We start from the raw sequence: 12200 nt of genomic DNA, 5'->3' as shown, positions 1-12200 counted from the left end.
GAGCAGCCACTACTCCCACGACTCTGTCCTCAATCCTCCATTCTCCCTTCTCCCTCTCTTCACCTCTCAGCTCCCCGACTCATCTCTCGCCGCGATGGCGCCAAAGCCTCCAAAGGGCGGCCCCGAGGCAAAGGAGACGAGAATCGCAATCGTCAATCAGGACAAATGCAAGCCAAAGAAGTGCAAGCAGGAATGCAAGAAATCATGTCCAGTCGTAAGAATGGGAAGATTGTGTATCGAGGTGGCGCCGACGTCCAAGATTGTGAGTAACGGGCGAGCATCCCTTGCATCGTCCATCATCGTCTGACCCAATATCCTCGCCGGCCCCCCCTCGACAGGCCTTCATCTCTGAGACGCTGTGCATTGGTTGTGGTATTTGCCCCAAGAAGTGCCCCTTCGAAGCCATCAACATCGTCAAGCTGCCCACCAACCTCGAGGCAGAGACAACACATCGCTACTCTGCAAACTCGTTTAAGCTGCATAGGCTACCCGTACCGCGAGCAGGTCAGGTGCTGGGTTTGGTAGGCACAAACGGTATCGGCAAGTCAACAGCTTTGAAGATCCTCGCCGGCAAGCAGAAGCCCAACTTGGGCCGCTTCGATGAGCCGCCCGACTGGCAAGAGATCCTCAAGTACTTCCGCGGGTCAGAGTTGCAGAATTTCTTCACAAAGGTCCTCGAGGACAACATCAAGGCTCTCATCAAGCCTCAATATGTCGACCACATCCCCCGCGCCATCAAGGGCTTCAAAAATGTGTCCGAGCTTCTCGACGCAAAGCTGGAGCGAAACAACAAGGATCAGATCGTCGACCTTCTCGACCTCCAAGCCGTCCTCGAGCGAGACGTCAAGGCTCTCTCAGGAGGAGAGCTGCAGCGTTTCGCCATTGGCATGTCCAGCGTTCAGAATGCCAACATGTACATGTTCGACGAGCCCTCGTCGTACCTCGACGTCAAGCAGCGTCTCAAGGCAGCGCACGTCATCCGCTCGCTCCTCGACGACCACACCTACGTCATCGCAGTAGAGCACGATTTGTCCGTCCTCGACTACCTCTCGGACTTTGTCTGCTGCCTATACGGTGTCCCCTCCGTCTACGGAGTAGTTACCGTCCCTTCCCCCGTACGAGACGGGATCAACATTTTCCTCGAAGGGTACATCCCCGCCGAGAACATGCGATTCAGAGACGATGCCCTCACCTTCAAGATTGCAGAGACGGCCGAGGACGAGGTCGTCGAGCGAAGTGGCTCCGTCCCTTACCCGGCAATGAAGAAGACGCAAGGCAATTTCTCGCTCGAGATCGACGCAGGAGACTTCCGTGATTCGGAGATCATCGTCTTCCTCGGTGAAAATGGAACGGGCAAGACGACCTTTGTCAAGATGCTTGCGGGCAAGCTTGCGCCAGATGGAGAGAGCGAGAAGCCACCAGAGATCAATGTCTCGTTGAAGCCACAGATGATCGCACCCAAGTTCACGGGAACGGTGCGCATGCTATTCATCAAGCAGATCAAGGGAGCTTTCCTGCACCCGCAGTTCCAGACGGACGTGCTCAAGCCCATGAACCTGGACGCCATCATGGACCAAGAGGTGCAGACCCTCTCTGGTGGAGAGTTGCAGCGAGTCGCCCTGGTCCTCGCGCTGGGCAAGCCAGCAGACGTGTACCTCATCGACGAGCCCTCAGCCTACCTCGACTCGGAGCAGCGTATCTTGGCCGCCAAGCTCATCAAGCGCTTTATCCTCCACTCGAGAAAGACGGCCTTCGTGGTTGAGCACGACTTGATCATGGCCACTTATCTTGCGGACCGAGTCATCGTCTACGAGGGTACGCCCTCGATCAAGGCGCATGCGAAGGCGCCCGAATCCCTCTTGACGGGAATGAACGCTTTCCTCAAGGCGTTGGATGTCAGTATGAGGAGGGACAATGCGACGTTCAGGCCGAGATTCAACAAGTACCACTCCATCAAGGACAAGGAGCAGAAGGCTGCGGGAACCTACTTCTTCCTGGGAGACGACTAGAGAGGGCTGAGTAACGAGAGATAGAGCAGCGCCTCTCCGCTGCGAGCGGAGCAGGCTGGCTTGAGAGGATCAGGCGAGCGCAGGCGGCCAGACAGCGTCGCATTCGGGCTGTGGAGCGGTACAGCGACGGAGCAGTAATGGCATCGAGAGCACGCCATCGCCGCTCGCCATCAAAAGGCCGGCGCCGAGAGCTGGCTTCCTGGGCTGGCCGGCATAGACAGTTTTGAGCGCCATTCAGGACAGATCGTCGAAGAGACGGACGTAGCTGGGCAGGAGGAAGAGGAACATGCCTGCCCGCGTCGATACTCCCTCTTTCAGCTGATCATCACCTTGTAATATCATTTCATCACCACAGAACCCCACAAGAGAGTAGTGAGGAGCAGTGAGGAGTATCGTTAAATTAGAGGAGAGAGGGATAGCGTTCACAGGCGGACACGTTCGCGTCAAGCATCTTGGTCGTCGTAGGTTGCGAGCCATCAGTCGCTCGGCCCACCTACAGCCAAGCATCCGTCTTCTCCGGCCCCGTACCAACAGCGTGCACCTTGAACCCAATCTTCTTCAACTTTTCAGCATCAAGCATAGCCCTTCCATCGAAGACGAAAGCGGGCTTGCTCATATTCTCATAAATATGACCCCAATCAAGGTTCTCACACCTAAACTCGCGCCAGGGGCTGAGAACCACGACTGCTTCCGCATCTTTGCAGGCCTCGAGGGCTGAGGAGCAGACGGTGACGTTGTTGGTGCCTTGCGGAGCTACTACGCCAGTGGCGTCGTGCTCGCGGTCGACGAGGTCGGCGTGGATCTGCGCCTCGGGGACCTTGGGGTCGTAGATGCTGACGCGGGCTAGCTCGCGACGGAAGAAGCGACAGACGGTGATGGCGGGAGATTCGCGGGTGTCGCCTGTGTTGTCCTTGAAGGAGAAGCCTAGCACGGCGACCTTCTTGCCTGTGATGGTGTTGAAGAGGCTGTGCGGCGCATCCAGGAAGAGCGGGTGAGGGTCAGCGTATGAGGAGGTAGGATCAGAGGAAAAGGCGCTCCTCACGTCTGCACGACCTTGTGCGCGAATCGATTCTTGGACCACTCGTTCATCTCGATGACTTGCTTCCAATAGTTGGCCACCGGGGTCAATCCCAGGCTCTCCGAGAGATACACCAAGTTGAGGATATCCTTCTGGAAGCAAGACCCTCCAAAGCCGACGCTCGCCTGCAAGAATTGGGGTCCGATGCGTCTGTCCAATCCACAGGCATGCGCAACCTCGTGAATCGAAGCACCCGTGCTCTCGCAGATGGCAGCGAGGGAGTTAATGCTGGAGATGCGTTGAGCGAGCAATGCATTGGCAGCCAGCTTGCTCAGCTCGCTACTCCACAGGCCAGTCATATAGATGCGCTCCGCCGGCACCCAGTTTTCGTAGACCTCGCTCAGTCGATCAGCAGCGCATTGTCCGCTCTCGGTGTCGAGGCTGCCGATGAGCACACGGTCTGGGGCTTGGAGGTCGCGCATTGCCGTCCCCTCGGCCAGGAACTCCGGATTGGACAGGATGTCGAAGTGGATGCCTGGGCGAGAGTTGGACTCGAGGATGACGCGCATTGACGAGGCGGTGCGGCAGGGTACCGTCGACTTCTCAACGATAATTTTGCTGGACGTCGCGACTTGAGCAATGCGACGGGTGGAGGATTCCACGTAGCTGTTGGCGAGGCAGGTGGGCGAGGCGTGAGTTGGAGAGGAGAGCGAGGTGCCACTGGCTCGCTGTTTACTCACTGTAGGTCGGCAGCATATCCTGCTCCCACACCACTCTTTTTGGTGGGCGTGTTAACCGACACAAAGACGAGGTCTGCCTTCCTGATAGCCTCATCCACGTCTGTACTGAAGAACAAGTTCCTGCCCCTGCACTCCTTGACAATGTCACTCAACCCAGGCTCAAAGACGGGCAGCCCCGTCAAGTCTCCCGTCAGCGGGTCTGGGTCCGAGTTCCAGGCGGCAATACGTGCCGGATTGATGTCGACGATGGTAACGTCGATGTGCGGGCATCGAGCCGCAATGATGGAGCACGTGGGCCCCCCTACGTACCCTGCGCCGATGCAGCAAATGCTGCGTACGGGTGGGTGAATGCCCGGCGAGGCGAGGCTGGTCCCATTAGCCGCGCCGAGTGTCGTTGTACTCAGCGGACTGGCGGCGGTGGCCATGGTGTCGTTTGTCATCACGGGGAAGGCCGAGGATGACGAGTTGAGACGACGATGCTCGTAGTGGTGAGAGGAGGAGGAGGCGATGGGTGCCATGATGGGCCGATGGGTGGCTACTGAGAGCGCAGCGGTGATAAAGAGAGGGTCGGCGGTGGAAGCGGCGCTGACGAGGGCGGCTACGGCTCTTGAGTGGATTCGGCGGGGCGATGTGTGATTGCGGGCCGCTTTCTGTAATGCTCAACGGCCAAGACGAGAAGCAGATGGTGGAGAAGAGAATACGCTTGATCGCGTGAGGGGGCCAGTGTTTTACCATCTCGCGGACGTCCTCTTCCATCCACCATGTTGTGAGCCCCTCCTTCGATGCATCGTGCTCTCCATGCTCTCATCGAGACCAACACTCGGGGTCGAGGGGTTGAGGCAACGTGAGGACCAGTGGAGCCAATTTAGCGCGGGGAAGCCGCGCCCAGTCCGCCTTGTTTGCGGGTCGGCAAGACCTAGCGCACGTTGAGAGGGTGATCCCAGCGGCGAGAGGGGGGCCACCTTCCGCGTGGCCTCCTCCGCCGTGTGTCTCTCGCGGCGTCGACGTCGAGTTGCAGCCGTGTGCCATCAAGGGGGAAACGGGCCCCGCATTGGACTGTGTGAGAGTCGCATCGGCACAAGCAGATGAGTCGCCACAGTTTCATCGGCCGCCAGCAGAGATAGATGGCTCCTTTCAGGGGTAGTCGCGCACGACACGTCGCGACCCTAGCCGGTCTCGCACGCGCAACAGTGGATTGCATGACACTTTACATTTCGACCGAATCTCACAGTAGTCAGGTCAGAAAACAGGGAACGGGTCGGTACACGCGAGAGTCTACATATTTGATGGAAAACGCGACGGACGATGAGAAGCTTGTGCGGTCAAGAAGGAGTGGTGCTGATGAAGGAGACGGGTGGTCGTCATGATGCGGAAAGATGGGGAGGAACGCAGAGGGGGTATCGATTTCGTCACAGAGCAGACGAGGTTCCGCCTTTGATTCGCTTGGTGTCGAAACACCTCGAATGCTCACTTCTTCGCCGTAGTAGAGGGCGTAGCTGCCCTAGAGACCGGCCTCGAGTCCCCCTTGCCCGTATTGGTAGCCCCGACGACAGGCGAGCCACGAGCACGACCGCGTGCAGACGAGGCAAGGAAGGAAGCCGTACCCGAAGGAGGTGCGGGCGATGCTACGCGTGCCGCGCTGGTGGCGGGATTGGTGGCTACGGTGGATGCAAGGGGTGAAGGACCGGGGCCGGCGGCTGTCGTGGTCGTCGTGGCCGGAGCCGCGGCTGTCGTGGTGGCCGTGCTGCCACTGCTGCTTGGCGTCTGCGTCTGACTAGCCTTAGGAGTCGAAGGTACGGTACGCGGCCAGTCCTCATTCTGGGCCAGTGCGGCCGCATCACTCAGGTCAGTGAGGTGATTGCCCGTGGGAAACGGTAGAGCAGTTGGCGCGGGTGCCAATGCAGGTGGAGCGCTCAACTCCCCAACAGAGCTGCTAGGGTTATTGGCGGTGTCATCTCGCGGAACATTGAGCATACCCAATCCTGCGATGGCGTCCTCCGCTTGTCCTGCAGCGTCAGTGCTGCTGGTAGAAGAGACCGGTGCAGGGCCCGCACTAGACGTGTTGGTAGACATGGTCAGGGCGGGGTCGATCATGTTGCTCTGATTTTGAGGTGGCGCCTGCCCCGGAGGCTGGACGTCAGCTACAGGTGCAGGCGAGGGCGAGAATGGCCCACCCTCATCACCTGTACCCGCATCGCCTGGGTGACCAAACAGCGCGAGGGCCTCAGCTGCTCGCTGCGCATTGGTGGAAGCACGTCGGCGACGCTGTTTGCCCCCGCCCGGCCGCGAGGTCGAAGACTTTGACGTGGAGCTCGGCGCTGCGGTAGAAGCTGCAGCAGGTACAGGGGAGCCGTCGGAGGGTGCAGCTGGTGGGAGAGGGGGAGGCTCCTGCGCGTTGCCGCCAGGATAAGCCGCTACAGCCGCAACGGCCGCGCTGGTCATCTGCTGGTCCTGATCGCCGATCCCCCCAACAGGCCCGTCCTCTCCATCGGATCCAACTTGGGAGCTCTCGTACTCCTCATCCTCATCTTCTTCGTCCTCCTCTCCGCCATCTGCGCCAGAAGGTTTCCTCCTGGGCCTGCCCCTCTTGCCCGGCGGAGGCTTGATGAATCCGGGCTCATGGCATCGCGCATGACGATTGAGTGTCGTCCTCCTGGTGAACATCTTGCCACATCCCGTAAACTCGCACACATAGGGCCTCTTGCCCGAGTGGGTACGACGATGACGAGCCAACGAGCTCGAGTCGGAGAATTTCTTGCCACAGCCAGGAAATTCGCACTCATGCGGCCGCTCGCCGCTGTGCACGCGCGAGTGGACAGTGAGCGCTGATCGCTGTAGGAAGGACTTGTTGCAGCCCGGGTGCGTGCAAGGGTAAGGGCGCTCGCCCGTGTGAATGCGATTGTGACGCGCGAGGTCGGAACGACGGCTGAAGGTCTTTTCGCAGGACTCGCACTTGTGCAGCTTGGGACCTCCAGCATCGTGGTCTGGGGCGTAGCTGTCATTGGCACTACTGGACACGGAGTTTTTGCGCTTACGTCGAGGTGCGGAAGCGGTGGAGCCGCCGGCTGCCTTGCTGGCCCCTTCGCTGGCCCGAGCCTTGCGCTTCTTGCCCGTAGTAGTGACCGCGGCCTTGTCATCTTGCTCGGTGGGACTCTCTGCTTGAGACAACCCAGGGTAGCTCATAGTAGGGTGCGAATAATAGGGAGGGGCTGGATATTGACCATGCTGCTGCTGTTGATAGTCGTAGCTGCCAGGGGGCATGGCGTACCCGAGATAATTGCCAGAGCCGGCATGCTGGTCTGCGGGTGGGTAACCACCTCCTCGGCTGCTGCCAGCAGTAGCATATGCTGCGCCAGGAGGATAATAGTACGAAGAGGGAGGACCCGGGCGCTGCGTGGTGTAGGCACCTCCTCCGGGAGGGGGAGGGGGTGGTGCAACCTTGCTATCATCACCGCGGCTGCCAGATCGAGAGGCGTAGTACTGGGCTGCCGTTGGATGGAAAGGAGCGTGCGACGAGTAGGCTGGCTGACCGCGCGATGCGCTTGATGGAAGTGCGGTCGAAGTGGCTGTAGGCAGTTGAAGTCCGTGGTGCGCATAGAAGCTTGCTGGCGAGGAGTAGCGCTCGGGCTCGCCTGCACCGCTGTCTCGAAGGCGCGAAGCAGGGTCTTTGCCTCGACTAGGCTCACCGTCACGCTCGTCGCCGCTGCCATCACGCCCGTCGTCGCCGCGCAAATCTCTGGCCGAGCTGGATGCAAAAGGGGAGTTGCGACCGCCTTCGGGATACCAAGGCGACGCATCACGTCCGCCAAAGATACCGGAGCGTAGAGAGGTGGCAGCAGGCGAGTTGCGCTGCAAGAGGTCACGGCGAGGACTGGCCAGTCGAGAAGGAGGATTGGAGCGTGCGTCCTCGGTGGATGCTACGCGTGCCAGTCCTGGGAAGAAGGCTGTCAAGGGAGGACAAGAAGAGGTCAGAAGATTGAGTTGAGTGCGTGTACGTGCAATCTGCTCACCTTTGGCTGCATCGAGCTCCTGCTCCCCAAGTGGCGAGCTTGGTCGCGAGAAGCGACTGGACTCTTCGCCCCTGACTTGGCTGATTCTGCCCCTGCCATCGCCATCCTCATCGCCCGAAGCAGGAGACACTGGTCTTGAAGCCGAAGTCGGGTAGTTGGTGCTGGTAGACGTAGAAGCGTGAGGTACGCCAGGCTCATTCATCCTTGACAGTGCACTACCTCGAGGGCTTGCCAAGCCAGAAAGGGGGAAGCGCGATGTGGAATCGCGGTAGGGCGACATGTGGCCAGGCAGCGCGAAGCTGTGACGAGGGGATCCGCCAGGGGAGGCAGTTGAAAAGGGAGGTGGATTTCCAGTCCCTGGCGGATGTCCGAGACGTGGTGAAGAGATGGAGGCAGCGGGACCAGGTGCTGATGGACGAGTGGACATATTCGTGGTGGCGCGGATGCAAATCGCGTCGCGTGGGTGTGGCGATGACTGGAGGTGAGCTGGTGGTGATGACGGCGGCAATGACGACGACGACGACGATGATGATGATGTGTATGATTGACGAACAAGGTCGATCAAACGTCTTGTCAAGCTCTGAGCACCGTGAACAGAAGTTCTTGCTGGTCGAGCCGCAGTGATCCGTGCGTCTTGATGGCGTTGGACCGCTGGACCGTGCGGCGGCGGGAGGGGAAGATTGGGATTGGGAGTGGGATTGGTGATTGGTGATCGCTCTCCTCAGTCGATGATGTGCAGCCGACGTCGAGGTCGTTGAGCAGCTTCAGAGATGGCTATGCCTGAGCGAGCTCAAACGCGATACTGCGACGCTATGTCGGATTCGCGCGACCTGAAACAGTTGCCGGTAGCGATGATGACCAAGGTAAAAGCGGATGCGACTTCGGAGTCGTCCTCTTCGGAGGGCCCAATTACTGAGCGTGAGCAGGCGCTGTTCTCAGGTGGACAGCCAAGCTCACGTGAGTGAGCGAGGAAGCTGGTGCTCAAGGCTGGGTGGAATCGCCAGGCTGGGAGGTGTAGTGGTAGCGAAGGCAAGGGGGGGAAGGGGAGCAGAGGGGGTGTCTCCAAGACGTCGTCCTCACGTCCTGCTCCGCTCGAGCTGGCTCGAGCGCGAAAGCAAATTTGCGTGGCCGAAGCGCCGCTCCTCAGGCAGAAGACGAGCGCGGCGGCAGACGCCGAGCCAACTCGGAGACACACGACAGCCCATGCGCGACAGGACGAGTGAGGGGGGCGGCGAGCCCACGCCTCTTTTTTTCTTGAGATTTTCAGATGGAAGGCACGTAGTCAAAAAATCGAGCAATAAAGGAGATCAAGACAACGCTACGACGTAGCCTCAGGCATCCTTCTTGCGAGCCAGAATGAGCGAAATAGGGAAGACGGCCTGCATCTTGGCGTCCTCACCACCAGCTACTTCGACCATCTTGGCACGCGCAGCCTTGTACTCGTCGGTGTCGATGTAGCGCTTCGTCTTTGGTCCATGGATGCGAGGACGAGCCACCGTAAGGACATAGTTGTCCAGATCAGCAAACGTAAAGTCGTCACGGTAGATGGCGCACTGCTGGAGCAGCGTCGGGATATCGTCGATCACCTGGGCATGTGGGCCAACGGCGTACATCTTGTCGTCATGCCATTCCGTCTTGTTCAAGAAGGTGATGCCCTTGGGTGGATGGAAGTTGTAGCGCGTCTCGTCACTGAAGAGTTGAGCAGGGACGCCGATGTTGTCGAGGTTGATCAGGTACATGACGCGACGAGAATGCTGGCGTCGAGAGGAGCGCTTCAGCCACTGTGACCGGCTGCTCTGTCCCGCCAAAGACACTCACCTGCTCCATGTCAGGAGCAATCCCTGCTTTCATGAACCCGTGGAAGATGTCGAACAAGGGCGACTTCTTGGCCTTGCCGTCGATAGCTTCGACAAAGTAGGGGGCAAATCCGCCGGTCCAGACGGCCAGTGTTCCTCCAGGCTTGAGCAGACGAGCCGCGTCCTCCATGAACGCAAGCACGTCGAAGAAGTGGATACAGGTCGAGGCCGTCACCATGTCCGTGCTGCCCGCCTCGCCAGGGTGCTTTCCAGCTTCACAGACCCTGATGCTGAGTCTGTCCTCTCCGATGCCAGCCTTGCGCAGTCGCTCCTGACCCAACTTGAGCTGCTCCTCGGCCTGATCAGTCGCCTCAACATGGTCGAAGCGCTTGAGCAGCTGAGCCGACGTCGTGCAATCGCCAGCGCCGAAGTCGATGACCTCCTTCCAGTCGCCGCGATGATAGGCAAAAACGGTGTCGTACAGGCGGGCAGGGTACTGCTGGCGGCCTGAAATGTACTTGGTCCAGTCGCAGCTCTCTGCGCCTGCTTTGCCGTAGATATTGAGAGTGGTGATGTCGATTTGAGACGTCATGGGGAGGATGCTTTGGTGGGACAGGGCACAGGCTAAGACTGAATGAGAGCAGAACTAATAAGCGCTCGAGCCTGCCGTAGATGCAGCGCTCGGACGGTATGGGAGCGCACGGTCCGTGGTGAATAACGAACGCAATAACAGCAGCCAAGCCTTGCCTCCATAACTGCGGCCGAAGCGGACCGTGCCGTCTCATCCCACCGTGGCAAATATCAGGCTGAACGGATCATACGGGCCGCATCAGCGGTTGCGAGGAACGCAGTAGATCGAGAGGGTGGATTGAATTCTATTGGAAAGGTGTCACGTGTATACGGGAGTGGCGATAGCAAATGGCGGCGAGGGTAGCTTTCGTCGCCATCAAGCCTTCTTCTTGCGGGCAAGGAGCATCGTCAGGGGCTGTGAGGGTGTACGAGAGGATGCCAGGGGAGGCAAGCGGTCAATGCGGCTCTACCGTATTGCAGCGCTCGAGCCTGCTCACATAGACAGCCTCCATCTTGACGTGCTCCCCACCTGCCATCTTGACCATCTCAGCGCGAGCGGTCTTCCATTCCTGACTATCGATCCAAGGCACGCGGCCCTCACCCTTGGCGCGCCCAATGGAGATGATGAAGCGGTCAAGGTCCTCAAAAGTGACGTCGTTGCGGTAGACGATGGCTTTGCGAGGATCCTGAGGACGTTCTTTGACGACCGTGGCATCCTTGCCGAACTTGCGATCTTCAGGAGAGGTGTTCCACAGCTTGATGTAGCCGTTCTTGTCGGCGCCCTGCGCGCCCAAGTCGTAGCGCATCTCGGCCTCGAAGTGGACAGGTGGAATGGCAATCTTGTCGATGTTGAGCTGACTGGCCACTTTGGGGCTCAGCTGTAGGGTAAGGACGTGTCAGGTTGTCCAAGCAATGCGGCTGCTGCGCGCTGAATGCTGCTACACTTACACGCGCAAGCTCGGTCATCACCGTTTTGCTGAACCATTCCATCAGCATCTCACCCGTAGCAGACAATTTCGTCATGCCGCTCTGGTCACGGTCGATGATCACAGGGATTCCGCCACTCGTGAAGATGGCGAGCGTGCCGCCGGGCTTGAGAAGGCGAGCGGCGTCGGTCAAAAACGCGGGAATGTCAAAGAAGTGCACGCAGGTGGCGGCCGTGACCATGTCAGCGCTGGCATCAGGCCCAGGATTGCTTCCAGCAGGGCAAGTGCGAATCGTCAGGCGGGTCTCGTCTATTCCAGCCTTCCTCAAACGTTCTTCGCCGATCTTGAGCTGGGCCTCACTGGCATCGGTGGCTTCGACATGCTTAAAGCGTTGGAGGAGAAAAGGGGCCAGCGTGCAATCGCCAGCCCCATGGTCGATGACGAGATCCCAGCCAGCGCCTCCCTTGGAGTGATAGTCGTAGATGATGTCAAACATGCGCTTCTGGTAAGGGGCACGTCCCCTGGCATACTGCGTCCAATCGATGTAGGCTTGCTCGGGGCTGAAGACGTTGTCGACTTGGGTAGTCATCCTTGGCTGTTCAGATTTGATGAAGGCTGGAGGCCAAGAGACCAGAAAGGGCGCCTTCTTATGCCCAGACGAGCCATAGCGGTTCTCACGCCAGCGGCCTCAACATGCCGCTTGCCGTCCTGTTGGATACCGCACTCGCCAATTTGCCGCCAACGGTTGCTCTCGCCGCCGTGTGCCGCTGCCGTGCGGTTGAGTCTGGGTCACATTGCCTCCCAGCCTGGGTCATGCCCTGCGATTATCCTGCGACCATGCTTGCCGCGAAGCAAAGTTGCGGAGGAAGGCGTGCGGCCCGCTTTCGCTATGATGTGATATGAGTTTTGACTATCGCTCGCTCGTGGGAGAGATGACGGCAGGGACGATTGTCTCGGGAGCTTGGTAGTGCCGGCCCCCTCCGTCCGAACAGCCGATCGCGTGGCAGAAGGAGCGGGAGTGGGAGCGGGAGCAGGGAAAGCGACGCTCAATTTTTGGTCGAGCCATTCGTTCCTCGCAGTCCGTCACTCCGTCTTGTTATTCCTCTCATCCGCACATTCGCTCTCACTCAG

The 12200-nt window shown here is 59.3% G+C and overlaps 5 protein-coding genes across 5 annotated transcripts; 1 reads left to right on the top strand and 4 right to left on the bottom strand.

Annotated features, from left to right (window-relative positions):
• Positions 1–2502: 2502 nt before the first annotated feature.
• Positions 2503–4192, bottom strand: BDZ90DRAFT_244869 (nucleotide sugar dehydrogenase; the record flags this gene model as incomplete). Its single annotated transcript, XM_025507477.1, has 3 exons — positions 2503–2974; positions 3052–3693; positions 3768–4192. The coding sequence occupies 3 exons, from the start codon at positions 4190–4192 to the stop codon at positions 2503–2505; spliced, it is 1539 nt and encodes a 512-aa protein (XP_025364695.1).
• A 565-nt stretch (positions 4193–4757) lies between these two features.
• Positions 4758–5184, top strand: BDZ90DRAFT_4135 (hypothetical protein). Its single transcript, XM_025509582.1, has one exon. The coding sequence runs from the start codon at positions 4892–4894 to the stop codon at positions 5132–5134; it is 243 nt and encodes an 80-aa protein (XP_025364694.1). The 5' UTR covers positions 4758–4891; the 3' UTR covers positions 5135–5184.
• Positions 5185–6392: 1208 nt separating this feature from the next.
• BDZ90DRAFT_209152 (hypothetical protein) lies at positions 6393–6674 on the bottom strand (the record flags this gene model as incomplete). The annotated part of the gene is made up of 1 exon (XM_025504036.1): positions 6393–6674. A coding segment is annotated over one exon (282 nt), but the record flags the coding sequence as incomplete, so codon positions are not given.
• A 2610-nt stretch (positions 6675–9284) lies between these two features.
• On the bottom strand, positions 9285–10217 carry BDZ90DRAFT_4129 (S-adenosyl-L-methionine-dependent methyltransferase). The gene has a single exon (XM_025509579.1). It carries the CDS (start codon positions 10163–10165, stop codon positions 9464–9466), a length of 702 nt encoding a protein of 233 aa, XP_025364692.1. The 5' UTR covers positions 10166–10217; the 3' UTR covers positions 9285–9463.
• Positions 10218–10435: 218 nt separating this feature from the next.
• BDZ90DRAFT_229110 (S-adenosyl-L-methionine-dependent methyltransferase) lies at positions 10436–12015 on the bottom strand. Its single transcript, XM_025504919.1, has 2 exons — positions 11092–12015; positions 10436–11021 (listed from the first exon to the last, which is right to left on the bottom strand). Exons 1-2 carry the CDS (start codon positions 11656–11658, stop codon positions 10599–10601), a joined length of 990 nt encoding a protein of 329 aa, XP_025364691.1. The 5' UTR covers positions 11659–12015; the 3' UTR covers positions 10436–10598.
• Between the last annotated feature and the right edge of the window lie 185 nt (positions 12016–12200).

This window comes from Jaminaea rosea (genome assembly GCF_003144245.1).
Source record: "Jaminaea rosea strain MCA 5214 unplaced genomic scaffold BDZ90scaffold_1, whole genome shotgun sequence".
NCBI lineage: Eukaryota > Fungi > Basidiomycota > Exobasidiomycetes > Microstromatales > Jaminaea > Jaminaea rosea.
Note: the sequence above shows the minus strand (reverse complement) of the source record. Positions and strands in the feature narration are given on the sequence as shown.